The sequence below is a fragment of the Trichoplusia ni genome, chromosome 10, assembly GCF_003590095.1.
Source record: "Trichoplusia ni isolate ovarian cell line Hi5 chromosome 10, tn1, whole genome shotgun sequence".
In the NCBI taxonomy this organism is placed as follows: Eukaryota; Metazoa; Arthropoda; class Insecta; order Lepidoptera; family Noctuidae; genus Trichoplusia; species Trichoplusia ni.
In genome coordinates this window covers 11,762,738-11,784,453 of record NC_039487.1, presented here as the reverse complement: position 1 = coordinate 11,784,453, position 21,716 = coordinate 11,762,738, and the positions used below count along the sequence as shown (strand labels likewise).

At 34.2% G+C, this 21,716-nt stretch overlaps 4 protein-coding genes across 4 annotated transcripts in view; 2 read left to right on the top strand and 2 right to left on the bottom strand.

Annotated features, from left to right (window-relative positions):
- The window catches only part of LOC113498030 (sodium-dependent neutral amino acid transporter B(0)AT3-like), a 423,880-nt gene that overhangs the window by 180,782 nt on the left and 221,382 nt on the right, over positions 1-21,716 (bottom strand). The window lies entirely within an intron of this gene.
- On the top strand, positions 20-10,048 carry LOC113498056 (ubiquitin-conjugating enzyme E2 W). The gene is made up of 6 exons (XM_026877958.1): positions 20-125; positions 448-539; positions 1,650-1,752; positions 6,680-6,835; positions 7,406-7,481; positions 8,051-10,048. Exons 1-6 carry the CDS (start codon positions 102-104, stop codon positions 8,062-8,064), a joined length of 465 nt encoding a protein of 154 aa, XP_026733759.1. The 5' UTR covers positions 20-101; the 3' UTR covers positions 8,065-10,048.
- On the bottom strand, positions 11,579-15,191 carry LOC113498047 (putative inositol monophosphatase 3). Its single transcript, XM_026877938.1, has 3 exons — positions 14,569-15,191; positions 13,750-13,898; positions 11,579-12,245 (listed from the first exon to the last, which is right to left on the bottom strand). The coding sequence occupies exons 1-3, from the start codon at positions 15,068-15,070 to the stop codon at positions 11,871-11,873; spliced, it is 1,026 nt and encodes a 341-aa protein (XP_026733739.1). The 5' UTR covers positions 15,071-15,191; the 3' UTR covers positions 11,579-11,870.
- LOC113498039 (serine palmitoyltransferase 1) lies at positions 15,375-21,683 on the top strand. Its single transcript, XM_026877927.1, has 6 exons — positions 15,375-15,536; positions 15,613-16,067; positions 16,555-16,822; positions 18,175-18,334; positions 18,821-18,944; positions 20,714-21,683. The coding sequence occupies exons 1-6, from the start codon at positions 15,510-15,512 to the stop codon at positions 21,030-21,032; spliced, it is 1,353 nt and encodes a 450-aa protein (XP_026733728.1). The 5' UTR covers positions 15,375-15,509; the 3' UTR covers positions 21,033-21,683.

Here is a 21,716-nt window from a genome sequence, read left to right as displayed (position 1 = left end):
TAATCGTTAAAAAATCCAATAATGCTGAAAACACCTTAAAAATATCTATTTGGAAAACAATATTTCGAAACTAGTAACATCAAACGTCTAATTGGATTACAATGGCGGCTATGTCCCCGTCTGAGGTAAGTAAAAAATAATTAAAATATTGTCCTTTACGAAACTCCATATTCACATAAGCTTTGCGTATATAAAGCTATGTCCATTATAGTCATAAAACAATAACACACAAAACTACGCAATCATAATTATAGTAACAGTCGTATTGTGACAGTTTTGCTATTAGATTTTTTGTCAGAAATATATTGTATCCACCAAAATTACGGTGTACTGTTAAAAAAATATAAAAATGGTTAGGTTTTCTTATGTCAATGCTTTATATACATATGGTAACCGGTAAAGATACAACTGTTGTCCAGATACTTTACTATTCGTTGTCTTTTTTAGCGGAGATTACAGAAAGAACTTATGTCCCTGATGAAAGAACCGCCACCAGGAGTCACCGTAGACGGAGATCAGGCCAGCCAAAATCTAACACTGTAAGTAAAAAGTACCTTTTGTATCCGCTAAACATTTTCTTTGAAATAGGTATATGAAGTTAAAATTAGTACTTGGTAAACACTAATCGATTTATTTGCATCGCTTCGCATTCTAAATAAAATATTAGTGATGCAGCATTCTACGTTTGTAATAGTGTAGAAATCTTGTTCAGCTTGAGTTTGATCACTAATAATGATGCCAAAACAACAAAGTGTTGTAAACAATGATTATTATTAGAAGTCCTATTTATTTAGTGGCCATTTAAACAGGAGTTCTTTTTTTGTTTTCAATGTCTCAGAAATTAGAAAGATGGGAAATAAAGTAAATGTTCCAATCAGTTTTTATTTGTTTTTGTGTTATTATTTTATTGCCATAAAGTCTTGTCTACCATAATACTAATTGGCAATGGTGTTAGAACACATTGAAATTTAAATATTTTAGTAAGCACCAGTGTTAGGTAAACAATCTTGTGCTCAACTATGGACACCAAGTTCATAATACAGTAGTATTATAAACAATTTATATGTCTTTTATTAAATTTTTAAAGAAAATTCTGTAAATAAATTATTTCATACTAAACAGTCTTGATAATATACACTTAGTGCTTTCTGTAAAACTTATTAGCTTTACATAATATGTACACCAAAATGTGTATAATAATAAATATAAATCCTTCTTGACAATTGTTTTCAGTCTAACATCAATACACATCTAATAATAAATGTAAATCATTTATTCACAATAATTTTTAAACATTATTGTGTATGTCTGTTATTCCCCAACAGCAATGTTTGTCAGTCTAACATCAGACTTTAGATTAGAGACAATTGGGTTAATGACTTTGATATTATTAAAAGACAGAATACTAGACATGCTATGTACTTAAGGTCTATGCCTAGCACAAAATCACCTGACGAAAGATAGACATACCAAAAACTTGAAAAAAATTGATTAAACGATGTTCTAAAAATTGTGGAGTAATATAAGGAAATTGTTTTTAGACCTCTGTAAACTCATACTTATAGTGTGCTGTAAAAATGTGAATTTGGAATATATCCAAATTTTGATTGCTTTATAAATATTTACTAATTATATTTTTTCAATATCAGGTGGACAGTACACATGGAAGGAGTTCCCGGCACACTATATGAAGGCGAAAAATTTGTATTGCAATTTAAATTCACAAACAAGTACCCGTTTGACTCTCCCGAGGTAAGTCGAATTGCTGTGTGAAAATTTGTTATAGATGCAAAAGTAACCTGTGTGTTAATCAAAGGTATAAGATACGTCTATAACAAATTTTATCAAATAGTATTTGTGTGAAGAGGTATCAAACATACAGATGCAACTTAACATACTTAAAGTATCGCTAATGTAATAGAACTTACATACTTATTCAATGTTTTTCGAGGTGCATCAAAAGGACGGGATAAGGAATATGTTATAAGTAAAAGACATGATAGGTCTTGTCGAATTCAAGGTACTAAAAATAACATCTTCCTAGTGTAAGACGTAAAACTGTTGTGCATTGGGGAAGATTAACCTTTTTACTTGGTAATGTGTGCCCCTAAATTATAGATCAACATTTGACAGTTGGGAATGCTTTCCAGGCACTGTACTGTGAGGTTGCGATAAGCTTATGGCCATCCATCCTCTAACAAAAATGGACGAGAATCACTTAACCTTTATTATCGAGCTCCGAGCTCTAGCTTTTCTACACGTTACTTAAAAGTTCAAACCCTTAGAGCGAAATCGAAATTAGTTCTAATCACCAAAGAAAAGACACATCGACATAATATTTACGACTAATACTACTATAAAATTGTCATGTGTCTAAACAAAGAATATCAATCAATGGGGATAATGTACTTCCTTCCTTCTAAAGTTGGCCATGATTATAATTTACACTTCACATGCATATTGCATACGACTTTGGTAAAATAAACTGCAATGATTTCACCGGAAAAGTAATGAATAAATACATGTAACATCAAAATTATATTATGATAATATATCTGCTGTATTTTCGTTTAGAATTAATATCGATTAGTAAGCGTCTAATATGGTAAGTTGTTAATAAGTCGCGTGCTCTAAATGTTGCTACGCTAAAGCTTTTGTTTTTAAAACTCTTATCTCCTGAACTTCTAGGTCTTCTAGTCGGATTTAAGTTATCAGTTTATCACCTATCACCTTTGAACTACCAAATGCCTTATCTTCTAATGGCTGTATTCAGAAATCTAGGAAAAACCCCGTCGACTTCTCCTTATGACTGAGTACATAGTGAAAAAAGACTAGAAAGCATACAGAATAATACCTCCTTAAAAACTTATTAGCAGTCTAATTAAAGAGCCGAAATGTCGAAAAGCATCGTAAAAATAAAAGCAGATTATAAATATAAACAAATATTATCTCTTCCTTTACATACTATCCTCATGAGTCATTTACGATGGATAAATGAATGTAGACCGGGTTATGTTTTAAATTCGGTTTTAGATAACGTTGATTAGATTGCAGGAATTGGGTCGATGACTCTTACAAATGTGTATTGTCATTTCTTCAGTTTGAATCGCCAAAGAGTGATTTAACAATTTTACTTACATTGTTATAAGTGTGAGACTCCTACATGCATCTAATTTGAAAACTACTGTATTGCTAGTTTTTCGCATAGTAGATCAAAATAAAAAATAAAAAATTCACTCAGTACTGCCTTATTTTTAAATCCATCATTAAATAACAATTTGGAAAAGCTACGATAATATTACATACAATCAATCGTTCACCATAACTAGTTACTTGACATATTTAGTTTTGCTAGTTATCCATAATTGAGATGACAACACAGCATCGCTTACATAAATTTATCTCACAAATCGGGTGACAATCATCTTACTATAATTTAATAAAAAAACTTGAAACACAATTATCGTTACTGTGGTGTCGAAACCTTGATAAAAACAGTTTCATTGTCGGAGCAATATCATAGGTAATTATGTCTACATTTTTAATGTGACAACAAGGTACCAACTTTGTAATTTACTGTCATCAGTAATAGAATTGCCTTTAAATAGGGTTTTGTGAACAACTAGTCTTGATCGTGGCTTCACTGGTGTGAATGCCTGTTAACGATGCAAACGGACTTTTAAAGCTTGGCTGCTATGGTATTTGCTAACGTGAGCTACATTTTCGAAAGCGTTCCTGATTGGCATTCGACTATGAGGAACAAAGTAGATTGTTGGTTTAAAGGCGTCTGTCCACTACACCGTTCCATACCATGACCGTGCTATGAACGTGCTGCATGCAACGTGCGACGATGCTGGTCGGTAGCGGCACGGGCTAGGGCATGGTCGCATACTTTTTAATACAGAGAATATTTTTTGGGCTGACAAGTTCATAGCACGGTCATGGTATGGAACTGTGTAGTGGGCAGAATCCTTAAGCCGTTAATTTATTTTCTATCGTGTCCGATCATAAATGCATAATTTTAAAGCATGTAGTAGGTTAGCTTTTTGGGTGCACGTGCCTAGTGAGGAAAAATACTATAACAACCGATCAATCTACCTTGAATTATAAGTAGGTATAGTTCGAAATTTCCTTAAGTTTATACTCAAGGAAAGTTAAGTTATATGATCGTTAAGAGAAAATATGTTTGAACTTGTGTATCTGTACAATACTATATTATAGGTGCCTACCATCATCTCTTAAAGTAAAATTATAACAAACACACTCGTCTTTTAATTAATTTTTAATCTGCGATACAGCCACAATCATGCTTACAGCCATTAGAGAGTGACCAGACCAGAAGAAGTATACCAATAAAGAAAAAAAGAACTGAAAAAAATGACTTGACTTGATTAAAACTCCCCGCGACACAAGGATTAAATTCGTTACTGCAGGAGTCGTCTTTATAAAAAGAGAAAAAAGAGCATTTCTATAACAATATCGTTGCAATTGTGGAAGCGAGACGCCGCTCCATGCCGTATAAAACGCTGTCCCTCTTCCACGACAGAGAAAATATCAGAGTTTGTAGGTTCCCTATACATCTAATCCAACGAAAATAAAAACATCAATGATATACATGATTCGATTACGTAGCAATAAAAACTAGACTTGAAGCCATAATCTGTACAGGTTTAAATCCTAATGCATTGATCCTAATCCTGTTAATGATAGACACAATCTCAGCTCTTCAATAAATTGAATTATGAATTCATTTCTACTGCGCCATTTGACACTTCCAGATTTATATGCAAAACTCTGTTTGTATTTGCAAATTGCAAAATCTTACTGCAAATTTTATTTCTGCAGTCTGAATATTAAGTGTCGAAGTCTTAATGTTATATCTTGCGAGGATTCCCTTAAAAAAATCTTTGTTTGTATAAGAAGATTTTTTGAAGCCTATCTCTTCTATGAATACCATTTAAAACTATTTCGTGTTTATTACTATTGTTAGCTTACGATACGATACGATTACGTAAATCATTCGACATTCGACAATAACTACTGCTTCTGATGCGTGGAAAAATACTCGTTATTTTTTGCTCATGTAAAGTATTTTTATAAAACATGCTAAAATAAGAATTTGTTTGATACCAATTTCAATCGATGTTTCTTTAATAGACTCACTGATACGTGCCTACTTCGTTAGCCTTTATTTAAATGTTGACAATACTTGTTGGTAAAAGTATTGTCAAAATCTGTTCAGTTGTTCGCGAGATTACCCCCTAACACGTAACAAAGGCAAAACAAACAATTCTATAAAGAGCTGCCTACTCTGCCAACTCAAAGAATGCAGTCAATACATTACTTTATACCATGCGAAACAAATACTCGGAGATAAATAAACAATTTTTTATGCAGTATAAAAATTCCATACATTAAATACTTATATTCAAAGGAGAGAAACTACATAAGTATGCATAAACAGATGACCCTCATAAGATTACATCACACTTTCCCTCCCAGCAAACACCGGCATCGCTTCTTACAATTAACGCCACCATGTAACATTACGTCACAGCACACAGCCAGTACTTACCAAGTAACATCGTATTACATATTTACATATCGAACCGGTTCATTATCGTTTATTATATAATACATTAAGTTAATCTCCTTATGATAGAAATACATTTCCAGTCAAACCTGTTGTCGTAAATCATAGTGTTAATATATTCGGAACTCATTAGTCTTAAATGTCAAGTCTGGATTTTTGAGAAGTTCAGATAAACATATTTAAAGTAGCTAAAATTTTTTTATAAAAAAGAAAACACTTTTTTTTTAGGGTTTTTAGTTGTCTTTTGATTTATCATTAACTGTTATAAAAACATATCGTTTTTGTAACACTGTAGGCTTGCGATAAATGGATTCTCGGCTGTTAAATATATTTTTCAGCCTGTTATATGGTTCTAACTAGTTTTAAAAAATAGCGGCAAAATTTCTTTCATTCGATTAACCTCTACTGAACTAATACATTATACACCATAAATAAAATCCGGGTAATCTTCAACTTCCAAGATTCCTTGGTTCTTTATAAGACCATGCTTATTGGTTTTAAACAGTGTGGTCTGCAAGTTAGCGGCGCATACCAAGTCAAATAAGAGCGAACTCTCACGTAGGCGTGGAATCTTTAACTCTCTAAGTGACTTTAAATGGTTTATTAATCGAGCTCTGGATTCTAGAACGTTGAGGAATTTGTAAAATCTTGTCGTTTTGGAATTAAATGACTACAATAGAGACTAAATAGTTAAATTATTAAGTGTACATAAAAAGTACGGTATGCCATGAAGAAACAAGATGGAGGCCTTTGCCCAACTGTAAGAGAAGCGTGAAAAATAGATTTTTTTGAAAAAGAAAATTTAACGTAAAGTTTGTTCTTACTATCATCAACTTCCGCAATACTTTATTTGTTATTTTATTACACACAAAAGCTCTTGATAGGATCTTTATATTAGTTAATAATACATTTTATGTGTCCAGGCTTTAATTAGATTTGTATCGTCGTAATTTGCAAAAAAGTGTAAATGTCATTTTAATAGCATAATACAACAAAATTAGGTCTTTGGTGGCTGGTGTATATCTACTAACGTCGAAAGAACGATTTCGACAATTTTTATTAATATGTGTACAATATGCGTTCCAGGTGACGTTCATAGGCAATAACATACCAATACACCCGCACGTGTACTCCAACGGCCACATCTGCTTGTCCATACTGACGGACGACTGGTCGCCCGCGCTCTCCGTGCAGTCCGTCTGTCTGTCCATCGTGTCAATGCTCAGTAGCTGTAAGGAGAAGGTAATGCCATTTATTCTTATATTTACCGGCTCGGATCTTGAGCGTTCGGCGGAGGAGTGGGAAACGTATGATAAAATGAAACGCCAATTTTGAGCCGTCTTGAGGTGCATGCAAATGCAGCAAAGAACGAATTTCAACCAATCACTCATGACGGCCATGACGCGATGCGCTGCGGGACAATCACTGCACTGTAGTCCGCCCGCGCCTCACTTCATACCGCAAAAGGGACCCAAAAAATCACTTGTGCGCAGGTGAAGGATAGCGCTCAAGATCCGTGCCGGTAACTATAAAGACATTAATAGTAAAATTAATAATAATTAATAGTAAAATTAAAAAATACGTATCCATTTTTATACAATATAATACAAGACGGACACTGTTTTTTTTTTTGTCTGAAACCTTTGTAACTATTATTGTGGGACATATACGCCTTAGCATAAACTCCAGTGTCTCCTTGGTTTTTCTTATAAAAAATACAAACAAAGACTTTTTTTCTAATATTCACTCCAAAGGTATAAAGATATTTAAGTTATAGAACTTGGTCTTAATTTTTTTTTATTGTATTTCCAGAAACGGCCACCAGATAACTCATTTTACGTTAAAACCTGCAACAAAAATCCTAAGAAGACGAAATGGTGGTATCACGGTGAGTTAACTTATAAAAATAAATATCTTACTTTATCTGTTATGCTATAAAAATGTTCAAGTAACTGATCTACATAATATCTTGAAATCTGTACCTTGTCAAGCTAGTTCTACATCGTAAATCTTTCGATTTTATTCGAATTTGTTGTATTGTGCTACGATCCAAATCAAATGTGCAAGGGTTTCTAGAAATATTATTATCCCAAGCCACGCCTTTTCCTCGTAAATTTTGACACAGTTTGACAATAAAAATGACATTTATAATTTATGTAATACATATCTTTCATGCTCTCGTAATTGTCTCTTATCTAAGTCGATGCCTCGTATCAGATAGGCAAATCTGTACGATCAATGACAGTCAGATAACATAATCAATATTTGAATGGTATCTGTATTTATGGTAGAATTATAAGTCATGGAGTTATGGATTTAAATCAAAGTTTCATAAAATATTGCGTATTATTGACCGATGATTTAATACTAAGAAACTCACAGCTTTAGTGTCAATGCTTTTTTCCAGGAGTACGATTTTCTTATTGAACATAAGACTAATAACATTAATTATTGCAGATGACTCCGTCTAACAATATACCGCGTCGCTGTATCGAGCATGGACGATAAATCTCAGTATGTGTTAAGTGTTATAACTATACGGTATATTATTGTAAAATGTTATGTACATACGACGCGTGTCGCATGAGGCGACGTGCGCTGCGGGCTGCGCGCTGCACAGAACGTCGCGCTCTGCACAGAGCGGCTGCGGCTTGCACACGGGGGACTGTGCGCTGCACAGAGCGGCTGCGGGGCCTCGCCGCGACCCGCAGGCGCCGAGCAACATCTCCAGGGCGTTTGCTGATGTTGGCGATGCTAAATTTACGAGTACGGAAATGCTGGCGCGTATTGAAGAATTGGGTAAATACTTATAATAGTACAATTTTAATTTGTTCCGATCTTCACCCTATGTAGCTGGCTATTTACGTGTTTATCAACTGCTGTACTGTCAGATTCAAGTGTTTACGTCGATTTATATTATTCGATCTAACGATAGAATCTATCTTGTATTTTGTGTCAATAATATTATCTCTAGTAATATTTTAGAAGTCTGCCGCATGTAGATAGACAGACAAATACCTATTTGTAGTCATGTATTAAACAGTTAAGAAACGGTTTACCCATATTTTTCAATAATGCAGCTGTGTTCGAATTATTGTTTAGCTAGTGACTAAACACTGCATGCTTACCCTACATTCCGAAATATTATTCATTCAAAGTAACTCGTTGCACGCGGATGCCATAGTTGTAATAGTTCGCCATGGAAATGCAACGAATGATAAGTTCATAGCTTCTATTACGTATTGGGGCGAGTCCACAGTGTTGCGTTGCTAGCTAATCGGCCTTACTTATAAACGGGGCCTATGTATTGATTAGTCCAAAATGTGTCGTCATTATTCTATAAAATTCAAAATGTCACATATGACACTGACAAACTTCATTGATTAATAAATTAAATAACTTCGTTTATAAGTGAAACCGAAATGAATAAAATTGTACCATCTTAAAGGGTTTGTCAGTGCTAAATTAAACATATACTGTAAGTAGAGTAATAGGGTATGAAATAATAATGTACCGTAATCGGAGTCTTTGTTCACACATCAGTCATACTTTGTTTAGTTGTATATAATTTTTAATTTTTACTATTATTGTGATTTTACCAAGTTGATTGCAGGTTATTCACGCTATGTCAATGTGGTACAGGATCATAGGGTTTTGCTGTAAGCCTGTTTAAACTCGGCTTCTAATATTCATATTATTTACGGAAACAAGTTATGTACATTGAGGCTTAAAACGTATTTCATTTGATTGTAATAGATGATCAAAGGAACGACTAATATGTAAAGCTTTATATTTTTGCAGGCTTTGGGAATTTTAGTCAATAACGCTTGATATCTGCTGCAATACTTTCTCTAGCCAGAATGATTAATGTTCATAATATTGTGATCACAACTAAATGCAATAACCTTCTCTTATTTCTTTTTATATTTGTAGGTAAACTATTCTTACACATGATGATGAATGTAATTTTTGTATGAAATTTTATTTACGTACGTCGTTAAGAGATTCATTGAATCGTATACTAACATTTACATGTAACACAGCATTGATTATCGATGTGAATATATCTATTTATGTCCGCCTTAGGCACTGGGCTGCGCCTTTAATAAATATATACTAACCTCTTCAATGCATTCAACTAGTCTACTTCAAAGTATTTAAATAATGTGTTTATGCAAAAAAATAAGTTTTTGAGAAAATAAATTATCAAAAGTAATTCTTTTATTTGGCAATCTTGTACCGGTGCTAACGCTTTCTCATAAATTCATATTTGTCAAATAATATTGTCATATACTTGTGAATGGTAACCTTCACATTAGGCTAGCAACACATTCCTGTATTATTAGATGGAAAATTGTTTGATGATGCGTACCTTGATTTACTAAAATGCATTATAATTGTGTATTATTCAAACAACCTGCTTAATTTATTGAAATAAAAATATAGATAAACATGTCTCTGCATTTTATTGAAGTTATTTGTTCTACTGCCTCTACTAAATACCTATTCATAAGTGTTTTTTTTTATTCTGTCAAATATCTTGGTCAAGTGACATACAATTCACGGCGTATGTTTTAAAATCATGCGAAAAGTGTAAAAAAGAAATCCAACAAACTAGTAAGTTTAAAACTATTTATTTAAATAGCATAAAAAATAATACGATTTTTTTCCGATTACAAAATGATAACGAGTCGTGCTATAAAAATAAATTACATATCAACAATAAAAACAAATTTGTCTAGTCTAGTTCCGTATTAGTACACAAGGCGGTCCCAATCAAGACAAAATACGTATACTGATGACCAGTTGTTATCTTGGTTTAATTGAACATCATTTACACCTTAAATGACGTAATACTTATTGGAACGAAGCACGCATGACAGCGCATATGCACGAGTCCGAAAGGAATCAATGTGTGCATCGTATTTCAACTCGTGAACCCGCGCTTATTCGTTGCGTTCCGATCGCAAAAGACGGCTCAATAGAATATTTAAATATCCCTCATTTTGAGCTATTTAAACAGATATAGTTATAAGCGAGTCGCCCAATCGAAACCGCGCTGCAAGAATTATTTTTACATAAAATGTCTTCATTTAGTGGACTTTGGGAACTGCCTAAAATACGTTACCTCGAAACTAAACAAAAATAAATATGACTTAATCCAGATTACTTGATTTCATCAACCGTTTTGATACAAAAATAAACTTTTTACACAAATAGGTTTACATTCCACCACAACTTGACTAAATAACTTAAAAACAACATAATTATATTTGTACAAATTTTATGTTTTAGAAAATATTAAAGATTTTGGATATAAATGCTATTAATATTAAATACATAATAGGGCTAGAACTAAATGCTAGATTAAATCTGATCACTTAGTTGGTTTATACATTTCAATAAACTATCAGAGGCAAGAATTTTAAATCTATGTTTCACATCTGACAGGGATTGCGCTATACATATAAATAATAGCTTCATCTGTTACAACTATGGCCTCAGACCCCCCACAAGATTTAGAATTAAGTATGTTTGATTTGACTCAACTATAATTATAATTTTATAAATTATATGTAGAATAAAATGAAAGACAACAACACCAATTTTTTTTAACTCAATGACTTAAAATAATACCTTCCCGCAAATTACTGTTCAACCCTTAGTAATTATTCAAAAGCTTCAGTATACAGCCCGTCTGGTTCAACAATTCGATACATATTATACAACCATTCAATTAAATTCATCAATACTTTAACTTCACAGCCTTTGCTTGCCTTCCTTCAGTGTGAAAAATCGTTAGTTACTGTTAATAGTACGAATCCCTACTATACCTACTAATATTATAATTATAAATCCGAAAGTAGCTCTGTCTGTCTCGTCTTTCTGTCTGTCTGTTACGCTTTCACGTCTAAACCACTGAACTGATTTTAATGGAATTTGGTACAGAGATAGAATTGACGTTGAGAAAGAACATAGGATAGTTTTTATCCCGGACTTTTGAAGAGTTCTCATGGAAACGCGATATAACTGACCTCGACCCGGGCGAAGCCGCGGGTAAAAACTAGTTGAATATACAATTGATTTCTAATAAATATAATAAATAAATCAGAAACACTACAACGAGACATCATATCATCATAAATTAATACTATCTTTGACAACAGTTTCACACTGTGCTAAGTAAATCTAGGAGATAACAAAATTGACTTCACACATTTGGTGAAGCATACAAATGTTAAGTTTCAGTACTTTCAGTCAAAACACATCACTCAGTCTAATGCAGTCCTGTGATCGTCGGTGGTAACTTATTTAGGTAATAGTCGTGGTCGTACCGGGTGACCAAGACGCCGCCAGTGACTTTCACGTCACTGTCGAGAGAGTAATCGATGGATTCTCCTTTAGTTGTTGTCATTTTGCCGTGTACTGTCTTAATGATAGCGTCTCCTGCGCATAAGTCCCATTTCTTGATGTTCGTTGCGTGGAGGTACAGGTCGTAGGTGCCGTTGACTACGCCCATGACTTTGTAGCCGGCTCCCGCCGCTGTTAATACCTCTGTGTTGGGTCCAAAGGCCTCCTTTGCTATCTGCTGCACTTTGCCGGGGTGAGAGCGAGATACCACTACTCTGGGGTGTTCTTTGTTCTCGCTTTTCTGTAAATGCGTTTGGTTAGTCTTTAGTAAAATAAATTAATGTTGTTAGATTTGGAAAGGTAGACTTTTTTCAAAATTTGTCTATATTCGCGCATTAATAGGGTATAAAGGTAAAATACTAATCACATAGTGGTTTCTTAGGTTTACGCGAATATTAGACATTGAAATGAAACTACTTTTACGGATTTTATCGCGGTTTAATTTTAGATTTTAGTTCCCGAAGTTTCGAAACCTTTGCAGGTATCATGGTCACGGGCAGACTGAGATGGCGTTCGTCTTGACAGAAGATGTTGCTCGTTCTACCTTCATATTTTAATTAATTATTTGTGGTCCGACCTACGCAGTATGAGCTCACTGTGTCTTGATGTCTTGCAGCGCTGCTCTTGGGTTTGGCCTTGAGTTTGTTTATTATTGGATCCCAAGTAGGTGATATCTTCCAGCCATCTTCTCTATTGAAATTAGGGTGTTTTTTAATCTCAATAGCCTCGCGAAACATCCTAGGTAGGAATTTGGATTCTTTAGCGAGGATCTGTGGTTGGTCAAATCTAATATAATGGCTGGAACCTTCAGCATGTTCGGCGACTGCAGACTTCGTTGAGCGGTGATGTTTGACGTCAGCTATGTGTTCTTTAACGCGGGTCCCTATGCTTCGTTTGGTTTGACGAATAATAAATAAACTCAAGGCCAAACCCAAGAGCAGCGCTGCAAGACATCAAGACACAGTGAGCTCATACTGCGTAGGTCGGACCACAAATAATTAATTAAAATATGAAGGTAGAACGAGCAACATCTTCTGTCAAGACGAACGCCATCTCAGTCTGCCCGTGACCATGATACCTGCAAAGGTTTCGAAACGTCGGGAACTAAAATCTAAAATTAAACCGCGATAAAATCCGTAAAAGTAGTTTCATTTCAATACTAATCACATGACAACTTAGATACATTTACACAGCATTCTGCACGGTTATTGCGGTAGAGGCGTCGCGGTTCAATCCTCATAGGAGAAGCATTTGTGTAATCCTTACTTGTTTTGATTCTAGGTATTTTGAATGTTGAACCAACGTGAAAGAAGATTTATAATGGATTATGCAGGAGTCATTTTACTGTAATTGCAACCTGCATTCTTACGATTAAAAATGTTGGAGTAGTGTTCATAAATAAATAAATGCGGACAACATCACATACATTGTTCTGAACCCAAAGTAAGTTGCTGAAGCACTTGTGTTATGGAATTCAGATACAACGAAGGTACCACAAACACCCAGACCCGAGACAATGTAGAAATGTTAATTTTTACATTGACCCGACTGGGGATCGAACCCGGGACCTCAGAGCTAGCGACACCTTGAAACCGCCACTCGACCACGGAGTATAACTATGTAAGTATGGATATTCGCGATTAGCAGTCAACATAATTGGTCACTATAAAAACAACTACAATTCAAGATTTAAAAGGCAATGTATTTTTAAAATGAAAGTAATATTCTAGTATTCCTGTACTTACATAGGGCACACCAGGTATGTTAGCTGAAGGTTTCTTGGTGTACCAGCCCCAGTAGGTCTTTGGCAGGAATGGGTAGTGAATGACTCCTATTATAGGCACTCCTCGGATGGCCACACAGACCATTGTTGTCACATATTGGTACAGTCCCTCTGTAAATAATAATAAAGTGATATAATAAAAATAAAGTTTTCAATATAAGATGATGCAGCTGTGGCAGGACAATATAGAATATAGGTACTACAAGACTTTGATTCTGATGATAAAAAATGTGTATAGAAAGTATTAAAGAAAACATTTGCCCACATTGGCATGATCCAGTGAATAAACCTCATAAGCAAAAATAATTTTTGCCATAATATTAGTTATAAGAACATTTTTCTGATCGAAGGTAAGTAAGATTTTTTTCCTGCTTTTATCTTATCTCAAATTCATCTAAAATATTATTAAGAATCACAATTTTAGCCTAAACAACTTGTTAACTTTATCAGTTTGGCTTTTATTTTTTCACTAATGAATTAGTTCTAGTGATAACATAACAAACAGTGGTGTAATAAAAGCTTTACACATTTTTATAGCACCTTATCAGCCTACCAGGCTATAAAACACTGGAAAATGGCTTCACACATTATAGATTTGCTTCCTTTATACAGATCCCACATTTATTTTAAGTGAGAATTATAGACTTTTTCAAATATAATTCAGATCAAGACATGAATCTCAGCATTAAAAATATTCTCAATTTGAACCAATTAAAACTTAAATTTTATAACAGAAACTGTACTCCTTGTTTTTCAACAAATATTTGACATAATTATTTACCTGTGTACTCCTGTGTCGCGTCCAGCGGGTCGATCCAAACTGTGACATCTTTAACATACACAAGCTCATCATTCATGTAGTCCACTATTATATTTCCATCCACAACTTTGTCCACATCAATGGGAGGTTGACTTTCGCAACTTGGATCGCTCTTCGAATGCTCTTCAGAAATCACATTCAATTTTGGAAACGTGTTTTTGAGCCCATAGTACATTGCGCAATGCGATGCATAATCCGCATCCGTGACTGGATCATTTGCACCCTCCTTAGTTTTACCTTTGCTTTTTATATTTAAAGCGTGATTCTTTCCATCCATAACCTTCTGTCCGCCAAACTCTGAGGCTTGGATAGCCGCTTTTAACAAGCTTTTCAAGTTAATTAGATCACTCTTTTCCATAGGAGCACTAGAGCTTCCAGCTTTCCAATATATTATTAAAAATAATATAAAACCTAAAGTGAAACACGCAAATTTGTTTATTCTCAACGTGCCGCCAAAATTCATTTTGATAATTATTGTTTGTAAACTGTAGCCTAAAATCTAATTTGTTTATTTAAATAACACGACGAGAAGATGAGGTGTGAATACTTTTCAAAACATGACAATGACAATCATCTGTCTAGTGTCACTAGAGTGGACTCGTGTGGACTACTACACTGGCATTACGTTCGGAAACTAATAAGAATAGATTTTATTTACTAAGTGTGTAATAAGAAAATTCTTTGATAAATCGACTATGCACTTAGCATTTAGTACGTTTTGCTAGCCCTAGTTGTCAAAGTCAATGTCAATGAATTACCAGTTTTTTTTTCAGTCTGTGACCGGTGCTAAATGGGAGAGAGTTGTCTCAAGTTCATTTTTTATATATTTCTAAGAATATAAAATAAGTACAATACAAAGTAAAGCGTATCATTCTTCACCCTATTGCATTGGCTTATACAAGATGATAATGATAGATATTTACGACATGGTAAGGATTTTTCTTTAATTAATAATTTTATTAGTCGTTCAAGGGAACTGTTTAACGTAGGTGTATCGGTTTACAGGCGGGCTGGTGGACGTTAATAATGGCCCTGCAAGTGGTAGCAATCTCAATGTACTTCTTCTGGTCTAAAAGGAAGACGAAAACGTATGATCCTCTGTGCAATGGCAAAGCTATAAACTGGAAGCCTGTACCTATTGTGGAGCACGATGTGACTGTTGAAGAGCCTCCTTTGATGGGTAAAATAGATGATAATGTTCTTAATGTTGGCGCGTCGAGTTTCCTTTGCCTGCACAAAGAGGAATCTATCACAGAGGATGCACTGAAGTCGCTTGAGAAATATGGCGTGGGATCCTGTGGTCCGCGAGGGTTCTACGGTACGATAGACGTACATTTAGAGTTGGAAGAGCGACTGGCGAACTTCCTGGAAGTTGAGGAAACCTGTGTGTACTCTTATGGGTTCTCCACAGTGGCCAGTGCCATCCCATCCTATGCTAAGAAGAGGGATATTATATTTGCGTGAGTATTTCACTAGTTTTCCTCCTTGATCTATTTATTGGCATGAGGTAATTGGAATGGAAATACTTTATGACTGCTTTTTAGTTATGATGCATGTGAGCTCACTGTACACTGAATAGTTTGCTTGATATAGTTGAAATGTCTCTGTCCATGGTTATGTTATGTCTTTGTAATTTGTACGTAAATTGTATTGAATGTACACTGTTCAATTCACAGTAATCTTTGCGTATAATATTACAGAAGTGTTATTAATATTGAAATGAAATGTTAATAAATTGCATTTAGATTTTTTCTCACATTGATGATAAACAAGAACAGACCTACTTATAAAAAAAAAACAGATCCATTTAATAGACAATTTGACTGCCAACTTTTTTTAGCTGAATCTGTTTCTGTCACCATAACAACATTATTAAAGATTCAAACCCAAATGACACAAGTCATGATCACCAATTTAGACCTATACTAAAATACTTCAATATTTCAGTGATGAATGTGTATGGTTTGCAATCCAGAAAGGCATTGATGCATCCCGCAGTACCGTTCGTTACTTCAAACACAATAATGCAGACCATCTTGAAGAAATGTTGGCTGAAGCAAAAAGAAAGAATGAGTTGAATTCGAGGAGACGGGCTTTCCTTATTGCTGAGGCTATATATTTTAATACAGGAGAGATGTGCCCATTGAAGAGACTGGTACAACTTGCAAGGAAGTACAAACTGAGGATCATTCTGGATGAGAGCTTAACTATTGGTGTAAGCATTTTTATTTTTACTAATACTTTTAGACTATTATTTCATCTTCAGTATGCAGTATGCGATTTTATGTTCATATCAGCAGTAGGCTTTATTTATATTACATTCTAGTCTAATTTGAAATGAAAAGTCCTTACTTTTAAAGAAAACTTTGAGAAATGTGAATTTATTTGTAAAATAAACTTAAAAAATTAATATGTAAAAACCATGGAGGTTTAATGTTTTTTACAATGAAAAGATTTTGCTATAATAAATTATATGCAAGAGCAATTATAATTATGATTGTTAGATAAGGCAATGATGTACAGCACTGATAACATTTACTGAACAGAAACAATGTAAGGAACTAATTTATGCACACAATTTGAATTTTTATAATCATTTACATATGTATTTCCGACGACGTATGTAACTGGTTTAGCGATAAAGTATATTTAGAAATTCACACTACTTGTAATTTAAGAAACATTTTGTGAACTATATTATTAGCCGCGGCTCCGCCTGCGTAAAAGTCAGTTTTAAACCTTTCTTTTGGCTCAAAATATTCCATAACCATAATTTATTAGGAAAGCGTCACACTGGTACTTAACGTACTTAACTGAATCAGGTTAGGCTGGAAGCCGACTCCATCATAGTTGGGAAAAGGCTTGGGAAAAGCGTCACGGGTTGTAGCGAGAGAATTAATAAGCAACTCTATACAGAAAGAAATTCATGTATTTTGTATGATGAACTTACATTTTACAATTCGTAACAATTGTAACGCCCGAATGATCAATTAACGCGCACCCAATAAACTTGAACCAAATCTAGGTCAATTTCGTAAGTGCACTATCAGTACATTGAAGATAGATGTAAACAGATTCGATTACAATTAGACAGTCTATAAACACATATCGAAATTAAATATTATTAAGTATGTTTTCTACTTTGAGGATATGTGTTTTACAGTGTGTGTAATCACAAAATAGTAAAAATTTGAACATAGCAGGCAAGATGTAAAAGAATGCTGCATTTTTTTATCAAATATAAGCAGCAAACCTGCAATAGATGGATATAATAAAGAGTCATCCCCAATTGACATGGTCATAAAATTCCGTGAAAGCTGTCAGAACATTTGTTAACAAATCAAAATGAAAAAAATTAACATTCTGTTTGTGATACCAAACTGTTTACAACTTTGTAAATCGACTAAAAACATTGTTAACACCAATTTCGTAGCGGTTTTGGCAGTTTTCTACATCGCGTAACATATCGGATGGTAACAATGACCCATCCTTACAAAAGCTGCTATGATTCTGGTAGTTTGCAAAATCTAGTATTTTTTTTACCTAATAAATATTTTTATTTCCCAGGTGCTAGGTAAACACGGGCGAGGTATAACAGAATATCTAGACATTCCTCGTGACGAGATCGATCTCATCGTGGGCTCGCTGGAGCACTCGTTCGCGACGGTCGGCGGCTTCTGCGCCGGCACGCACTTCATCGTCGAACACCAGAGACTGTCTGGACTAGGTATGTAACTATGTACCTTTTTTGGAGGGCGGGGGTATCCTCATGGACACCCACTCCTTCGGGGCAGGGCACGGGTAGTGTCAGACCCTTACTGACTAAACCTAACCCGCTGGTTGACGTCAGCCGCATTTGACGCCGACAAGTATTCATTAAGTAATAATGATGTTAAAGATGCAATATTTAATAACAATATGTTAAACGATAAATTTCTGTAAATTATTGTAAGTTTTGCATTAATAGTTTTTGTAATATACATACTTATATAATGTCTGTATTCTGATGCTTTTAAATATAATTCACGCCAATTAATCATTTATTTTCGATAAAAGTTTCTATAGTTAATATGCTTTAAACGAGCCCATAAACCTCAATTAGAGTCACGTATTAGCTATGCCTATTCAGTGTAATCGCACTTTCTTATCAACCACCTAATATAAATTAGCTAGGAATAAGAACTAAATGAACTCATAACAATGGTTATTTCAGGATATTGCTTTAGTGCGTCGTTACCGCCTATGCTGACCCAGGCAGCCATCTCAGCCCTAGACATCATAGAATCTATACCGAACATCATTGAAGAACTCAACGAAAACTCTAAGAAACTCTCCAAGTAAGTTTCTAATGTTACTACTATGATTTTATTCGTCTAAATTAGTTGGTTGTTAATCATACTACTAAGTTTGAGAGAGTTTTATTTGAAATAATCCTTCTACTTGAATTTTTAACGCAAAACATAATCAGTTAAATATTGTCTTTTAAGTGACAAAACGGGCAATAAGTATGTCCTTTTGACTGAAGTTATTGCGAGCATTGAAAGTTGTTCCAACACACAATCTAAATTCAATTAAGTCGCATCAGTAAACTATTCCCTATCACTTCATGGTCAATTTGACAATATTTCAAAAAGGTCAAGAACTCCATTCTGCGTCTCCATCTGAGATTTTTCCAGTTACCTACCTACGATAATGGTTAATGGCAATTTTATACGTTAGTTAGTTAAAATTTATAAATGTATGTTTTTGCCAAAGATAATTATGATTAAACAGATGTCATGTGATCTGTGTTGATACCTAACTGATAAAGATAGACTATGTAATGCCGTCATGATTCATTAATTTATTCGATAGTTCCCCGCCTAAAGGCACTTTTAGACGATGCGAGAAATATCGTACGAGTGTAGTATATTACTGGCAATGTATTTACTCAAATCCGATTATTCTCATAATGCGTAAATAAGCCTTAACTGATAACCTGATCATTCTATACAGTCATACGATAAGAAATACTTAGTTATAGAAAATATTTATAGCTAGCGATAAAATGGAGGAAATATGACTCAACCTTGTTCAACCGTTTTAATCGTTACTTAGATAACAGTGCATTTCGAAAGAAATGCCTTATCTACTAATAGTTTATGAAAAGGTTTCTTAGTTATTTTATACGATTAAGGCCCGATTTTACAATCGTCAGATAACTTTTATTTGAGGAATAAATATGGCCGTTTGACATATATATACAAAAGCTGTCAAAACGTGAAACATATTCGTTGAATAAAAGTTATCTGGCGATTGAAAACTCGGCCCTAAAATTAATAATTAAAATTAAATTAATTGAACTTGGTAACGAATGTCAAGTTCTTGAACAATTAGTATATAGTTTTTAAAATTAATAAAGCGGTTGACTGCGTGCCAATATTTATTTTAATGATAAGCGTAAATATATAATACACAATGATTATTACGAGTACCTACCTATTGTAGGCATTCATGATTTGCTTTAAAATGCCGATAGCGTAATAATAATCTAACCTAATATTTTAATTAAACCCAGTATAACTTGTATTCTGCTATTTCTAATTATTCTGTTGGCAAAATGCTTAAGAGAATAGGAATCGTTTCAAATTTAATCTAATTCCCATTCATTCATCTTACATTGTAAATAGCAGAATCGTAACCCAGGGCCCCAATTCTGCTATTTAAAATGGCCGATGAATTAATGAAATTTGGCTTAAAATTACAATTTTCGTTTTATCTTAAGCATTTTTCTACACAATAATTGGAAATTCGGTGTGGAAAGTCAAGGTCAATACAAGTAAGTTTCAATTATTGTATTGGCATTATGCTTAGGAGAATAGGAATAATTTCAAATTTAATTCAATTGCCATTCATTCATCGGCCATTGTAAATAGCAGAATCGGAACCCAGGTCTCACTTACAGTCTATTATATTACGGCATTATGTACTCAATGCAATGGTAGTAAGTATTCGGTATATGTGGTAGAGACCAGACCTATAAGTAACTGAAAAGTGGGAACAGCGCCTACATCAAATAGTAAACGAGCCTACAAGATCTTTTCTAATCGTTTTCATTCATTTTCAGATCACTATCTCAACTGAAGTATTTCACGTTCCGCGGCGACGATATCTCGCCAATCAAACACGTTTACCTCAAGAAGGACGACCTGACTGACAGACTGAAACACACCTACCTCCGCAACATAACCAACTATTGTATGGAAAAGGGCGTCGCCATGACAGTCGCGGCTTACTTACGTGATGTCGAAATAAACTGTCCGGAACCTTCCATACGTCTAGCTTGTAGCACGAAACTAACAGACGACACTATAAGCTTAATCTGCTCTTTATTAGATGAGGCTTACGAGAAGGTAGGTCCGAAACCAGAACTACAGGCTGTATAGATACGTACCTTTGCGTTATATTTATAGTCTATGGTCTAATGGCGGGAAGTACAATTTTTTGTTGTCTACCTGAGATTATTTTATTTTCTGTTTATTTTTCAAGCATTTAAACACTGACCAGTGCTAGTGTATTATCGATAAAGTTACTTAAATTTGTCGACGTTTTGGTGACGGTAAGATGCATTTATTTTTGTCGTTACTGTTATTATGAATAAACAATGCCAAATTATTGTTATCTCGTAAATGCAATATACTGCTTACATAAACAATTGATTAATTATTTAATCGATTGTTTTTCTTTGTCTAAGTACCTTGGTACTAAGCATACTTACTGTAAGAGCGAACGCTCATTGAAGACATAACAATTGTTTTACTTGTCGCCGTGCCTTAAGTTCAAAGACAGATTCTTATGTACAACAATGTAGCTGTGAGCGTCGCATTTGCATCGCACATGGTTGATGTACATCCTAGTTTGTGCGTGACCTAAACATAGCAGTGGTTTTCCCTTCACCATTTTTATCAAGTGATTATCAAATACTTTTGTATGGCGCATTTGTTACAAGTGTTAGTGTCAAATATGTATTTTGTAGAAGCAAGGCAGAACAGTTATGGTCTCCAATGAGCGCTAGCCCTAAGTTGTGTAGTATCGGGTATTAGAATACAAGCCGCTGAAATACTTATACT

Coding starts and splice junctions, on each gene's coding strand:
- LOC113498056 (XM_026877958.1), top strand. CDS start 102: ATGGCGGCTATGTCCCCGTCTGAG. Junction 126..447: donor CGGCTATGTCCCCGTCTGAG/GTAAGTAAAAAA, acceptor TGTCTTTTTTAG/CGGAGATTACAGAAAGAACT. Junction 6,836..7,405: donor TCAGTAGCTGTAAGGAGAAG/GTAATGCCATTT, acceptor TTGTATTTCCAG/AAACGGCCACCAGATAACTC.
- LOC113498047 (XM_026877938.1), bottom strand. CDS start 15,070: ATGAATTTTGGCGGCACGTTGAGAATAAACAAATTTGCGTGTTTCACT. Junction 13,899..14,568: donor CGCGACACAGGAGTACACAG/GTAAATAATTAT, acceptor TATTATTTACAG/AGGGACTGTACCAATATGTG. Junction 12,246..13,749: donor ACATACCTGGTGTGCCCTAT/GTAAGTACAGGA, acceptor ACGCATTTACAG/AAAAGCGAGAACAAAGAACA.
- LOC113498039 (XM_026877927.1), top strand. CDS start 15,510: ATGATAATGATAGATATTTACGACATG. Junction 15,537..15,612: donor TGATAGATATTTACGACATG/GTAAGGATTTTT, acceptor ATCGGTTTACAG/GCGGGCTGGTGGACGTTAAT. Junction 18,945..20,713: donor AACTCTAAGAAACTCTCCAA/GTAAGTTTCTAA, acceptor ATTCATTTTCAG/ATCACTATCTCAACTGAAGT.